This window comes from Podarcis filfolensis (assembly GCF_964270895.1).
Source record: "Podarcis filfolensis genome assembly, chromosome: 8".
Taxonomy (NCBI): Eukaryota; Metazoa; Chordata; class Lepidosauria; order Squamata; family Lacertidae; genus Podarcis; species Podarcis filfolensis.
The window spans coordinates 21,691,571-21,706,315 of NC_139611.1; the positions used below are offsets into that span (position 1 = coordinate 21,691,571).

Here is a 14,745-nt window from a genome sequence, read left to right on the forward strand (position 1 = left end):
TGCGCCGTGTGATTTCTGTTCTGATCCTGAAGCAAAGATCTTAACCTGAGGTACTATTTCTGGGTTAGCGGAGTCTGTAACCTGAAGTGTCTGTAACCCGAGGTACCACTGTAATAAGAATAGCTGTGGTGCTCTGAGTTGGATCTGAATCGCCAGCTCCATAATACCAATGGAGGACTGAGGATGCCCTGAGCTGGTCAGTGAATGCAAAGATTCTGAGATGATTGACAGGGACTTGGTGCTGAATTTCTGATTTGCCTCGCACCTAACTGTATATTAAAATGGTTTAAAAAATAGTCTGCAAATACGCTTTTTAGTGAGGAAGCCCCATTGAAGTAGGACTTACTTCTGGGTAAGCATACATGGGATTGCATTTTAAAGGGGTGGGGAACCCTAAGCTTTTCACTGTGTATATGTTCAGCATATTGCTCTTTTACACTGAATTATGACCTACGTACCATTGACTTATGATAGATTCCACATCGAGTACCCTTGGCCACCTCTATCTCAATCACAATTTTTCTCTCTATGGGTCCAGCTACCTTTAATGGCTAGTATTTGGCTCCCTTGCAAGTGATTTAAGCCTTGGAAAAACTGCACAACGATGAGTCTGCTAAGCTTTCCTTCTGTTCCGAGAAGAACGCTAGTGGCTTGGTAACAAAGCATGTCTTGTCAAAGTTGTTCTTGTTGCTAACAGTAGTTTCCTCCCTCCACCCTTTTTTTTTTTTTTTTGGTTCCTTTTCAGTTTTGCAAAGTATTCTTAAAAATATGTGCTTTTCGCTTTTCCTTTCAACAACATCACTCTGTTTGATCACAGACAACACATTTGATGCACTTTTCCACCAAAGGAATTTGTCTTGTTGAGGGCACTTCAGAATACCTCTCCTGGGTATCAAGAAGAATTCTATCATTCTAGCAAAGAGGAATAGAATGATAACTTTGCTGCCCAGTGTAGAAATCATGGGGCTATATCCATGCTGCAGAATCAAACTGGGTTACCAGTCATTCCCTGGGAAGGAGGGCTGGGGATCTCAAACAGAGGGTGCTCAGCACCTTCGACCAAACAATATTTCCCAGGATTCTTTGGGGGAAGCAATGATTGTGTAAAACCAGCATCTGTTTGTAGTGCGGATATGTCCCATGAGACTACCAATCCAGTCTTGGCATGTAGTTTATTTTGAGCAAATGTAGAGCTTGCCGTAGTCTGTTTCCTTTTCATTTAACGTTTCTGTAACGTTTTAGTCGGCTTTGGGCTAGAATCCAAGTGTCCAGCTCTCCTGTGAGCCTTAACCCCCAGCCTCCCCTTTCTTACCTGCAGGCCTCGACCAATCGGAAGCGAGTGGAGAACATTGCAAAGAAGAAGCTGGACTCTCTGATCAAGGAATCCAAAATCCGCGACTGCGAAGACCCAAATAATTTCACAGTGACCACCATGACGCCCTCTGGGAAACTTGGCAACAAGCATGATTTCAAGAAGGTAATAATAATAATAATTTATTATTTATACCCCGCCCATCTGGCTGAGTTTCCCCAGCCACTCTGGGCGGCTTCCAATCAAGTGTTAAAAACAATACAACATTAAATATTAAAATATTTATTATTTTTATAAGGTAAAAAAATTGTACTCTTGGGTTTGTTTGTTGCCTCATCTGCTTTGCTACAAAAGACAAGCAGAGAATCGGGTTCAGGACCATTCCAGTTGTTTCACATTGCAAACACATTTGCAATGGCTGTTTCCCTGAGGAACAAAAAACAAACAATCAAACAAACACATGAACAGACACCTTTAATCCCCCTTGCTTGCAGATTCAAAGGCCCTGTTAGGCCGAGGTCTCCATCTCCTTATATAGCAAGTATATTCCATCTATACTTTATATGCTTCCTGAAGAAAATGCAATAAGTATGGGGCATAATTCCAGTACCCTTAAAGCTCTCAAAAGATCAATCTCTAATGTTGCATCTGTCATGTAGCTCCATTGTGGGCCCATGTTTATAATACTGTGTACAAATCTGGTCTCTTCGTCTCAAAAATAAATATAATAATATCCAGAGAAACCGAAACAAATGTCAACAGAACCTTCCTTAGGCAAGGCTGAAAAATTTTGGGAATGGCATGCATTTGGAAATATTTTTTTCTGAGGCTGTATAGACACCATATGTGTTTTAAGCATAAGGTAAAGGTAAAGGGACCCCTGACCATTAGGTCCAGTCATGACCGACTCTGGGGTTGCAGCGCTCATCTCGTTTTATTGGCCGAGGGAGCCGGCGTACAGCTTCCGGGTCATGTGGCCAGCATGACTAAGCCACTTCTGGCGAACCAGAGCAGCGCACGGAAATGCCGTTTACCTTCCCGCCAGAGCAGTACCTATTTATCTACTTGCACTTTGATGTGCTTTAGAACTGCTAGGTTGGCAGGAGCAGGGACCGAGCAACAGGAGCTCACCCCATCGCAGGGATTTGAACCACCGACCTTCTGATCGGCAAGTCCTAGGCTCTGTGGTTTAACCCACAGTGCCACCTGCATCCTGTTTTAAGCATAAAACATCCCTAAAGAATTCTAGGAATTGTAGTTTAAAGGTGCTGGGAATTGTAGCACTCGTCTGTGTGTGTGTGTGTGTGTGTGTGTGTGTGTGTGTGTTAAACTATAGCTCAAAGAGAGAAACGAAGAGTGAGAGTGAGTGAGAGTGAGAGAGAGTGAGAGAGGTGCTTTAAATGTATGGTGCTATGCAGCCTTAGTCCCTTGAGCCCAATACAGATCAAAACCCTTCAGAGTTAAGGAACAATACGTAAAGGAGATGCATTTTGCCACAAGTCTTTCCTCCTGCTCAGGGGCGGAGGAAGGTGGGTGCAGTGGGGACAGGCTGCCCTAGGTGTCACCACTGAGTGGAGTGACAAAATGCCGGGTGGCACTTACTGCGGGGCCTGCAGCCGCTTGAGCCACACATCTCTCCTGGGAGTGATGCTGTGGCTTGGGCACCCAAATGGTCTGCCCCAAATGGTCTGCCCACTGCCTCCCCCTCAGCTGTAGGGTGGCTGAGCAGGAGGAGGCAGGCAGACTCCTCAGAAGCCCTGTGAAGCATCCTGCCCTGGCTCGCCCCGCCCCATGGATGGTTGGCCCCGCCCCTGGGCAGCTGGTCCCGCCCCTGGGCACAGGGCATGCGCGCTGCCCCAGGCACCCGATTGGCTTGCTCTGCCACTGCTCCTGCTCCCACTTCTCTTTCTAACCTTCTGTCTCCCATCAACAATGTGAAGGGGCAGGGGACACCCATGACAGGTCCTAGACCCTACCGCATATGTGCCCTGATCACCTAGGAACCCTGGGAAATTAGAGTACGTGGGAAGTGATTTAATCCCGGAGTCGGACCCAGCCAGGCCTTGCTGTCTGACCTCTGCTTCTGATGAATAGCTGAGGTTGTAAACAGTTATTTGAGGGGAGGCACCAAATCGCTTGTGGTCCTCGTTGGGCTGATGGATAGGGTGGTGGTCTTGCTACCCTGCCTTTCCCCTTGACAAAGCCACCTGCAATCAGTACTCTCCTGGGAGGACAGTACCATCTGCTTTTTCTTTAAACAAAACAAACCTGCATTCAGTAGTACGCTCCTTTCAGAGAGCAAGGGAATTATTACTCCTCTTATTAGCCCTTTTGCTGCCTCTCTGCCAAGGTACTCTGGGCCATTTTTCTGCACCGCTCCACTAATGTCAACATAAACGCCGTTGTGTTGCCTCAGCAGGGCTGACTCTTCCCATTAGCGTGAGTTGTTCTATTAGCAGTGTTAGTTGTGCTTGGATAAATCTGACTGTATTTTTAGAGTAGCAGCATCCTTTTGTTTGTAAACACAAACACCCACACAATTCTCTGCCGCCTTTTAAATAGCAGCTGAAGTCTGAGAAATCCATCTATTTTGGGATAGGTCTCTTTTTTGTGTCATTATTTGGTATTTCTATTCCTGAGTAGTTTTCTTTCTTTCTTTCTTTCTTTCTTTCTTTCTTTCTTTCTTTCTTTCTTTCTTTCTCAGCTTGGGCATGCTTAAATGTTCTCTTTGTTCTTTGGCTATTCTTGCCGGATAATTTCCTACTAAGGGGCCAACAGGTATTAAGGATTCTGCCTGTGGAGAACAGGATCTGCCATGGGGAAGGAACAGGAGGGGGTTTGGGGGGGGGGAGAGGCTTAGGGATGGATGAATCTGTCAACTTCAGTTTCTCATGTTTTCCAATCTTAATTTCCATTCTTCACATTTCTACAGCAATTTGTTGTTGTTTTAAAAATCCTCAGGAAAAAATTGCCAGCATTTTAGTGATAATTTATCCCAGAGTAAACATGTTTGTATGCAGTTTTGATTCATATAAACATTTGTACAAGCAATTTTCTCCAATATAATGCATGTTTGAACATTCACTCAGGCATGCATTTTATGCATACATGCATTAGCTGCAATTCCTGCATTGCAGGGGGTTGGACTAGATGGCCCTTAGGGTCCCTTCCAACTGTCCAATTTTATGATTCTGTGATCTGTGTACACATTGTGTGCTTGGGGAACTGCATCTACAAAATTTGGAGAACTGAGAATTTTGAAGGATGGCTGTGTTTCCGTTTGCATGCCAATCCAAAAAGTGTGAATTGGGTGGTTTCTCATTCAAATGCAAACCGAGTTGAACTTCTTGCTTCAGCCTCCTGTAAGTCTATCCCTCTCCTGCAAAAAAATAGACAAAGGAGATGATATTTTCATCCAAAGGAAGTGGTGTCTGAAAAAGAAGTCAATTGATCATTCACATTACATGCCGGCTGTTCAAAGTTCTCTAGGGACCATCAGCTGGAAGTGTCTGGGCTAAATCCTTTGGACTGAGACTGTACGCTCTGAGGTAGGGTTGCTGGATTGCAACCTGGAGACCTGCCCCATAAATGCCTCAGGAGGCGAGACACCGCCTGTCCCCATCTCCCCCGATATGTCACAAGCGGGACTGCCGTGTGCTGCATCAAGTGCAAACACAGAATCATGTGGAAGCATGCTGCCTAGTGGCTGATCCCTAATAACACAGTTAATCCTGACTGATCACCGCTCCGGCTTTTTCCTCCGCCAGGACAATTGAGCTTGAGCGCTAATGGGGCAGTCATTGGCTTTTCTGTTAATCATGACAAATATTTATTGTCTGCCCAGATTGCCCATATGTTTGCATGTGCCTGCTCTCGTACCACCAGTTGCGCGAAGGACACTGATGCAAAGAGAACTGGTGTTCTGTTGATGCTCTTCTTTTTTTATCCCCACTGTGCTAAACTATTTAATATCTGTTTGTTTCCGAGACAGCAACTGCTGCTGGCTTGATCAGAAGCTGTTGAGTGTGTTTGCCTGGGGGTAGGAGAGGGAAATGGGGAGAGCATTTCAAAGAGGCCACCATTATTAGCAATTTATGGCTGCCATCTACGCCTCGGGATTTTTTCTAAAATGAAAAGCAGATGCAACTGGGTTCCAAGAAGCCAAGTTCAGGGAGGAGGGCCATAGCTGGGTGGAAGAGGATCTGCTTTGCATACAAAAGATGCCAGGTTCAGTCTGCAGCATCTCCAGGTGCTCCCTGTCTTGAACTCAGGAGAGCTGTCACCCATCAACTTAAGCAATACTGAGCTAGATGCACCAGCGGTCTGATTCTGCGGAAGGCAACTTCCTATGTGTGTGAGAGAGTTCGCTGGCAAGGCTTTTGTACCTTCTGAATCAAACCTGAGGAAGCATAGTGAGGAAGCAGCTGGCATTAATGCTGGGGTAGCTAAATCAGTAGAGCATGAGACCTTTAATCTCAGGGTCACAGGTTCAAGCCTCAGCGTTGGGCAAAACATTCATGTCTTGCAGCCGGTTGAACTAGAAGACCCTGGTGGTTCCTTCCAACTCTACAATTCTATGATTCTTCCTTGGGAGGAGAGCAGTCCCCAACAGATACAACACTTGGGCTCTGATTTTTTGGGGGGGTGTGTGCCTTGGTGCTAATCCTTCCTCTGATTCTATTGAGGTCAAATGTCCACTATAGTTTATCCAGCGAGGACTGGCTGTGGGGCCAAGTTAGATGCTCACACAGGAAGAGCGTGGTGTGAGCAGATGCTCTGGCTAATTGGGCCAGGTCCCTTCTGCCTTTTGTGCTGGCTCTCTCCTCTTCCTTTTGCTTCTAAACTCACCTTTCATTTAGAGGGCATTTCTGGCTCTCTGCTCATGAATGAAAGGAGAAGGGGGATGAATTGCTGCCTCCCATGTCTCAATCGGGATCTGCCTGTGAAAACAACATGTTTAATCTGATCTCAGATGATGTTGTTTTCTTGGTCTGTAGCTCCTGCAGGGGAAATGAAGAGCGATTTTTCATACACACCACCGCTGTTCTCTGTTTTGGTTAACGCTTAACTCTGGGCTGACCTTCTGATAATCTGCCCTTTAATTATCAGAAGGGCTTAAAAACAAACAACAGTGAAATTGGCATGCAGTGCAAATGGAGCTCGTTGCTTTTTATTATAAGCTGCCAGTGTATTTTTGTTCAGGTATCTGCATTTGCAACCGATATATCACATAAGTAGGACGGCTTTATCTAAGGCAACACAGGAACATTGGAAACTGCCTTATACTGAGCCAGACTCTTGGTCCATCTAGCTCAGTATTGTCTACACTGACTGGCAGCTGCTCTCCAGGATTTCACTCAAGAGTCCTTCTCAGACCCAACCAGAGATACTGGAGATTGAACCTTCTGCATGCAAAGCAGATGCTCTCTCTGTCTATCTCTCTGAGCTTTAGTCCTTCCCCAGCTGCGTTATGAGCTTGTAGCTGAGGTGAGGCTTTGAATCAGGGACTCCCTGTCTTCGTCATCATGTTCAAGAGGTGAACCACAATTTCCATAAAGACCCCTCCGAGAATTTCTGACATTTTTCTTTTTCTCACTCTATAGGAAATGAAAACCACTTTGCAGAATTATCTTTGTATGTTCTCAAATGCTATTTTTTTTATAGTGACTCCCACCCCCCACCCTCAAATACCTAGAAAGGATATTGTGGAGAATGCAAAGCAGTGACCTGGCTACCAAGCCAGTTTGCTGCATAGTAGCAAATAAGAGAGAGGGGGGGCGGGGAAGAAATAGGAAGAGCCTGTGCTTCACCCCTCAGAAATAGTTGGAGAATTTCTCCCCCACCCTGAGAAATCCAGTGAAATGCTCCCCTCCCCATATCCATGCCCACAAACAAGGTGGATAATTTTGAGAGGGCTTTTTGAACACAAGGTGAACCAGACCCAATATTTCTTTCTCTGCAAAGCAGTCCCCAGCAGCAGAAAAGTGCAGTGATCCTCCCAAATCCAAAAGGTAGGCTAGGCTAGGGTTACCAGATGTCCCCATTTCCCGGGACAGTCCCCAGATTTGTGAATAAGTCCCCGGACAAATTCCATCCCTGGAATGTCCCTGGAAACATTCATCTAATGTCCCTGGGAAATGCAGCAGCGGCAGTCTCTCAGCAGCCCGGAGCAGTTGGCTCTGGCTGGCTTCAGGAGCTGCTCGGAAGTCCCCATATGATGGTGGTGCAGGGGCTCTAAGATGCAGCTTCCGGGCTGCCTCCACCTTCCCTGACCCCAGCAGCTAAGCTGTGAAGGGAGGCTTCACGCTGCCTATCAGAGCAGCCTCCCAACTCCTACTTGTGTGCAAGCAGGAAGGGGCAGGGATCTCTCAGTTAGGCAATGGGAAGTCTTGGTTCGCAGCTGAGGGATCCCACCTCCTCCTGCTTGCACGCAAGTAGGAATGGGATTGGGGCTGCTCCGATGGGAAGGGAGGCATTGCACTGCCTAGAGATCCCTGCCCCCTCCTGCTTGCACACAAGTAGGAGTTGGGATGGGGCTGCTCCGAAAGGCAGTTAATTAATTAAAGTGTCCCTGGATTCATTGGAAAAACCTGGTAACCTTAGGCTAGGCAACCACCATGGCATCTCCCAGGTATGCCACACTACAGTTCCCATTATCCCTGACCATTAGCAATAGTGGCTGAGGTTTATGGGAGCTGGAGTCAAACAACATCTGCAAGGTACCATGTTGGCTACACTTGCCCTGAGGGGGACTGCAGGGGGCCCAGTACATTTTTTCATCGTGTTTGTTTCTACACAGCCAGAACGGATGCTGAATATATGCATGAGATCATTTGGATGGCTTAGAGGATTAGAAAAAATCATAGAAGAGAAGGCTATGTTCCATTTTCACTGTCAAGAGGCAGTGTGCCCATGAATGCCAGTTGTTGGAAATGGTACAGGGGGGAGAGAGTGAGCTTGCACTCAAATCCTGCTTGCTTGCGGGTTTCCCATGTGCATCTGGTTGGCCACTGTGAAAACAGGATGCTGGACTAGACAGGCCTCCTTCCAGCGACTCCTGCAGCCAAGCTGGTGCCAAACAGATTACTCTGTTTTCCTTTTGACCACTGAGACTGCGAGGTGGGTCTTGTCGTCTGGGCAGCCTAGGACCTCCATACACACTGCCCAGGCTTGCATCCCAGAGAGCTCACTTTGGTACGGCTAAAGCTGCAGAAACAATGTGGGAGGCAGCAGCTGAGTTACCTGTCTCTGCAGCCACAGCAGGTGCTGTGATTCTCCAGCGGTTAGACTTCACCCTGGATGCAAACTCTGTTGTCTCTTGAGAGAGGCAGGTGCCAGCAGCAGCAGCAACAAAGACACCATCCTTCTCCCCCCTTCCTCCCCCCCCAAGCAAACTGGATGTCGACAGAGAGCCCTGAATTTCTAAGCACTTGAAGAAGGGACATTGCTGTCAGAGCTACCCTAGGTCCCAGCTCACAAAGGACCAACGCTGCTTCGTTGTTAAGTATAAAAGTCTTTATTGAAGTCCAGTTTCACTTCCAGAGCCGCAGCGCGCAGCTCTACGTCTCAACTGTCAGACCGCTGATGCTCCGTCTGAGTCTCCTCCCCCTTGACACCAATTTAAGATTCCGCTGCTCCTTCCTCCTCTGGGTCCGCCTGCCCGCCGGGGTTCCGCCCTTTCTAGCCTCTTCTCCCGCTGATTCCCCTGAGCCTTCTCCCTCCCTCCGGCGGGCTTTAGGAGCTGGTTCCCCATCCGGGTCTCCTGCTGTTCCGCGCACCAGCACATTTGAACTTGGCGCGCGCGCCCAGCCCGCAGCTTTCCTTCTGACCATTTCACTGCTGCTGTCACTGCTTCCCCCTTCAGGGGGGCTAGCTGCAACTGACCTCCCTTCCGTTCCCCCACTCTCCGATGGAGGCGTGGTCAGCCCTGACTCCCTCTCTGGAGGAGACACTGCCCCTGACACATGTGACTCTTCCCCCCCACTACGCTCTGGTGGGGAAACTGGTCCCGATCCTCCACTGCTGCTTTGGGGTTCCCCTCTGGCTCCTTGTTTCTGGTGCGTCCCCCCCTGGGACCCCCCTTGCCCTGACCATCGGCGCCCCCTTCTGGGAATCTTCTGATTCGCTGGAGAAGCTCATGGAATCTCTCGGGCCACTGTCATACTCCCCTACGCTGCCCTCGGATTCTTCCCCTTCGCTCTCCCAATCCTCTCTCCCCAGTGCTCCTGCTCCTGATTCCCTGACAATTGCGTTCCCCTTTGCCAACAGAACCACTTCACTCACATTCCTGGATGCAGTTCTCCCTGTTGTGATGTTCCACTGGGTAGAACATCAGCCCAGTCTTGCACATGCTTACATCTTTGCTGTCATTCTACAACTTGGGAAACAAAAGGGTGTGTGTGTGTGTGTGTGTGTGTGTGTGTGTGTGTGAATCAGGCTTTGTTCATTCATTACTTTCGCTTCGGTGCTCAAATTTAAGCCCCGGAATGTCACAGTGGATTACAGCTTCTGAATATTCTCTGCTGCTGCTCCCTTGATGGCCAGCCTACATTCCATATGCCTCTTGAGTTGAGTTGTATAACTCTCTGACGTCTCGGAGGCCTGCACAGGAGGGAGAGAAACATCCAGGCATATCCAAGCCCTTGCTTTTAATCTCTGCACCTGAGCGGCAAAGCATAAAGATCACCTGCCATTTGCTTGGATGTTAGTTAATAAGCTGTTGAGATGAGGTCTGGAGCCTTCCTGAGTCTGTTAAGAAGCTAATTCTGGATGAAAGGTGGGGGCTGGAGGGGATTGCTTTTAATCCCACAATCAAAATCCTTATAGGCTTGTTAAGATATGAGTTTACCAACAGCTGTTGCCTCAAGAGATCTTGAAAGGCTTGTCTACGTTTAGACACTCAGGTAGGGAAGGGGGATAGATTAGATTGATTTCACATTTAAAGGTGAGCCTCTATGATCTGCGCTTTCTGAAACAATACGAGAATGAAAACACAGCCACCCCTAAAAAAATCGCAATTCTCAGAATTTTTCAGTACAGTTATCTGGCCCTGCAATATGTTCAGAAATGCATATATTGGGGTAAAGTGTCCATACAAATGTGATTTGTATGCATTGCGTTAAGGGAAATGCATTGCATTAAGGGAAAGATCTTGCAGAAATGTTTATATACTGGGCAAAATTGCACACAGAAAAATGCATATCAGGAGAAATTTGCACTAAAATGCCGATGAATTTCCCTGAGGACTTTTAAAAATTGCACACTGAGGTGGTAATGCAGAGAACTGAAGATCAGAGAAGTGAGAAACTGGGGGAAACAAAAAATGGGCAGACTCATCCATTCCTCCCCCCAGGCAGTTACTGGGGAGCTCCAGCATTACTGGTCTGGACCCCAACTTATGCCTCCCCTTTAATCAGTTTTCTGTACTCCATTCAGTGGCAGACAGGTAGTTCCAGAGGGAACTGCTATTTGCATTTCCCACAATGCCTTGGAGCAGTGCAGTACCTGGGGAATTGTGGGAAATTAAAATGGCAGCTTCCAGATGCCCTGCCCACATTAGGATACTACTGTTTTCAAGAAGGCCCACTAGGCCTCCTCTAGCAGGCGGAAGACATGACTTTTATCACCCCTGGTGTGGATTAGGCCTGGAGTACAGAGAGGTGATATGATAGCCATCTTCAAATATCGGAAGGGCTGTCAAAGGGAAGATGGCTCCAGCTTGTTTTCTGCTACTCGAGAGAGTAAGACCCGAACCAATGGATTCAAATGACAAGAAAGGAGATTCTGGTTAAGCATTAGGAAGAACTTCATGATGGTAAAAGCTGTTTGACAGTGGAACCGGCTCCCTTAGAAGGTGGTGGACTCTCCTTCAGTAGAGATTTTAAAGCAGAAGTTGGATGGGCATCTGTCAGGGATGCTTCAGTGTTGATTTCTGCATTGCAAAGGGGTTGGACTAGATGTCCCTTGGGGTTCCTTCCAACTTCACAGTGCTATGATTATAAGTCATTTAAGAAGGAAGGAAGGAAGGAAGGAAGGAAGGAAGGAAGGAAGGAAGGAAGGAAGGGAAAGAAAGAAAGAAAGAAAGAAAGAAAGAAAGAAAGAAAAATGTATCTCCAATCTACTTTTTTAGGTAAGTGACAGGTTCAAGGAAACCTCAGCCATAGCCCTATATTGATTTTGGGCCATTTCCAGTTGTCCAGTCATTTCAACCAGACACCTGGAATGGACTCGGAAGAAGCTCCAGTCCCTGAAACTGGCAAACATAATCTGTTCTCTCTACCCCTCCCACACTTGAGTTTTCACTCTCAGCTCTAAATTTCATGTATGAAGCATTGCAAATTGAACGGCACAGACAAACGCCATGCTTTTCAGCGGATTCACTTCACTCAATTCACCTGCAAGGCGTCATGTTCTAAGTAATCGAGTGACGACAAATCAAATGCAGTTTGTGCTTGTGTGAACAAACCGCTCTGGGAGAGCCCAGCAGTCTTGATGGATTTATTTCACAGAGAGCGAGAGAGAGAGAGAGAAAGGGTGAAGGATTGGCTGCCTTTGTCACTGGGGCTCAGCTGTCTCTGTGATGGAGTGCTGCCCTCTAGAGGAGCTATGATTCACGGGCCCCAAAGACTCTCATTCATTTAATTCTGCGTGGGGTTTTTTTGTATCAGTAGAGCTGATTCACAGCACTTGTTCATTTTTTATTTTAATGTATTGAAGTCAACATGAGTCTACTCCTTCTGTGTCCTGATTCTCAGCGAAGTTGGCACCATGGAACCCATGACATTCAGTGACATGTTATAGGAACATGTGATTGTGAACAAGTCCTGTTCAGTGTGTGTGTGTGTGTGTGTGTGTGTGTGTGAGAGAGAGAGAGAGAGAGAGAGAGAGAGAGAGAGAATGAGAATAATATATTTGATTACCTATTATAATTGCCTTTAGTTCATGTTTTAACATATTTATTTTGAAACAATGTAGAATTCATATTTGTCATAGTGATACCCAAGTATTTAACTCCCCCCCCCCCCCAATTTGAAGCCCTGTTTACTGCAGCAAAACCTTCTGGTTTTCTGTTGTCATATCCTTTGTTAAAATTTTCAATTTCTGGTGGTTCGTCTTAAAACCTGCTAATGTACCAAAGTCATTTAGTTTGTCCGTAAGAGTTCCTGCTCCCTGCAATGGGCCTTCCAGAGTTAACATTGTCGTCAGCATATGCTCTTAGTTTCTTTTTTAATCTTTATTGCCACAATCCTCTCATCTTGCCTTATATCTCTAAGCAACACTTCTAGGACCAGAATGAAAAGTAGCAAGATAATGGACATCCTTGCCTTGTTCCCTTCTGTAAATCCAATTGGGGGGAGATAGCTCTCAGGCCTCTTTTTCCACCACCCCAGCCTGAGTACACTCCCATTATCCTCAGATTCCCCTGTAGCTCCACAGCCACGCAAGGCCATGTGGCTGCAGAGTTGGCTCTAGGCCCTTGTCAGACAGCATCTCTGGGGAACCAGGCTGGAGCCACTGGGGGGAAGGCCCTGTCAACCTTCTTAAGCTTTTCTGGGACAACAACTTCCCTTTCTTAGCTCTCAGGGTCTTGCTTTGCTTGGCTCTACTTGACCTGACCTGACCCTTCCTTCTGCTTTCCCTCTGAGCCCCAGGAGAACAAGATAATGCTTTCTCTTCAGAGCACATTGTAAGATAAATTGCCTTTTGTCCTCACAACATCCCTGTGATGTAGGTTCGGCTCACTTGCTGCAGAGCTGGTGTGGTGCGGTGGGTGGAGTGCCAGACTAGGACTTGGGAGACCAGGGTTCAAATCCCAACTCGGCCATGAAGCTCACTGGGTGACCTTGGGGCCAATCACTGCCTCTCAGCCTAACCTACCTCACAGGGTTGTTGTGGGGATAATCTGGGGAAGAGGAGAACCTTAGAGAAAAAAGTGGGGTACAAAATGCAATAAATAAAAATAAACAACCCAGGGGTCATCTGGTGAGCATTGTGGGGGCATGAACACTAATAATACTAATACTAATAATACTAATATTTATTATTTATACCCCGCCCATCTGGCTGGGTGTCTCCAGCCAATCTGGGCGGCTTCCAACAGAATATTAAAATACAATAACCTATTAAACACTAAAAGCTTCCCTAAACAGGGCTGCCTTCAGATGTCTTCTAAAAATCTGGTAGTTGTTTTTCTCTTTGACATCTGGTGGGAGGGCGTTCCACAGGGCGGTGCTACTACCGAGAAGGCCCTCTGCCTGGTTCCCTGAAACTTGGCTTCTTGCAGTGAGGGAACCGCCAGAAGGCCCTCGGCACTGGACCTCAGTGTCCGGGCAGAACGATGGGGGTGGAGACACTCCTTCAGATATACTGGACCGAGGCTGTTTAGGGCTTTAAAGGTCAGCACCTTAGCTTTCCCATCTCTAGTCTGCTCATGACATCAGGGATTGAGAGGCTTATATGAGCAACTTTTTGAAAACAAAACTAGAACCCCAAGATTCTAGGTTGAAATAGTGGCTCAGGTGCAAATTGATGGCTAAAGTAGAACAAAGAAAGCTGCCATTTACCAGGTCAGGCCATTGGTCCATCCAGCTAAGGATTGTCTACCCTGGTGGACAGCTGCTCTCCTCCATGGTTTCGGTTTGGGAACACTCCCAACCTTACAGAAGATGTTGGGGATGGAAGCTGAAGTCTTCTGTCTGAAGTGTTAAGAAACCTACCATTGTGTCATGCGCAGAAGCAATTGCCTACCGCACACCAGGAGCCACACACTGGGGTGACCTGCATGTGCAAAAAAAAACAAATCTACATTAGAGTTGCAAAAGAACTGCATCTCTTAACACTACAACTGGCCAGCAGAGTTCCAAACAGACTTTGTGAAAGGCAGCCAGGTCATATTCACCTTTTGCATCCAAGGAATGCCGGGAGACAAATGTTTAGCAGAAAACTAATTTGGTTGTAGTGCAAAACGGCTTGTTGGGTTGCCAAAGGCTGTTCTACCAACTTATGCACAGCACCGCACTGGCACTCAGTATTCCAACCCCCTCCTAAAACATGCCCTTAATTTGCTGCCTTTAATTTACATGAGAAATTTCCTCTCCGTGATGAAAATTGTCCCCTTCCTATGAATCAACTAAAGCTCTGGTTGCTTAGTCTATCAATTATAACGATGGAAACTTGCTGTCCTTTTAAAGCAGGGCTACGAAAGCTGGTCTTCCAGGTGATGCTTTTGCTTCCATCAGTTCCAGCCAGCGGGGCTGATGCTCAAGGATGATGGTGGTCATTGCAGTCCAGCAAACATCTGAAGGGTCACTGGTTCCCTATTCCTGTTTTAGAGTGTCCCCTCTGCCCAATCACATGAACTTAATTGATGCAAATCTTCCGAAACATTTCCTAGGGATACTGAGTGCTGTTTTTAAATGGCCTGGGCTCCCAAG

General features: G+C 47.0%; 1 protein-coding gene across 1 annotated transcript in view; it reads left to right on the forward strand.

Annotated features, from left to right (window-relative positions):
* Window positions 1-14,745, forward strand: part of PLCH2 (phospholipase C eta 2) — a 118,737-nt gene that overhangs the window by 58,114 nt on the left and 45,878 nt on the right. The window contains exon 11 of the mRNA XM_083629049.1: window positions 1,319-1,477. Within this exon, the coding sequence (XP_083485175.1) occupies window positions 1,319-1,477 (159 nt within the window). The remainder of the gene's footprint in view (window positions 1-1,318; window positions 1,478-14,745) is intronic.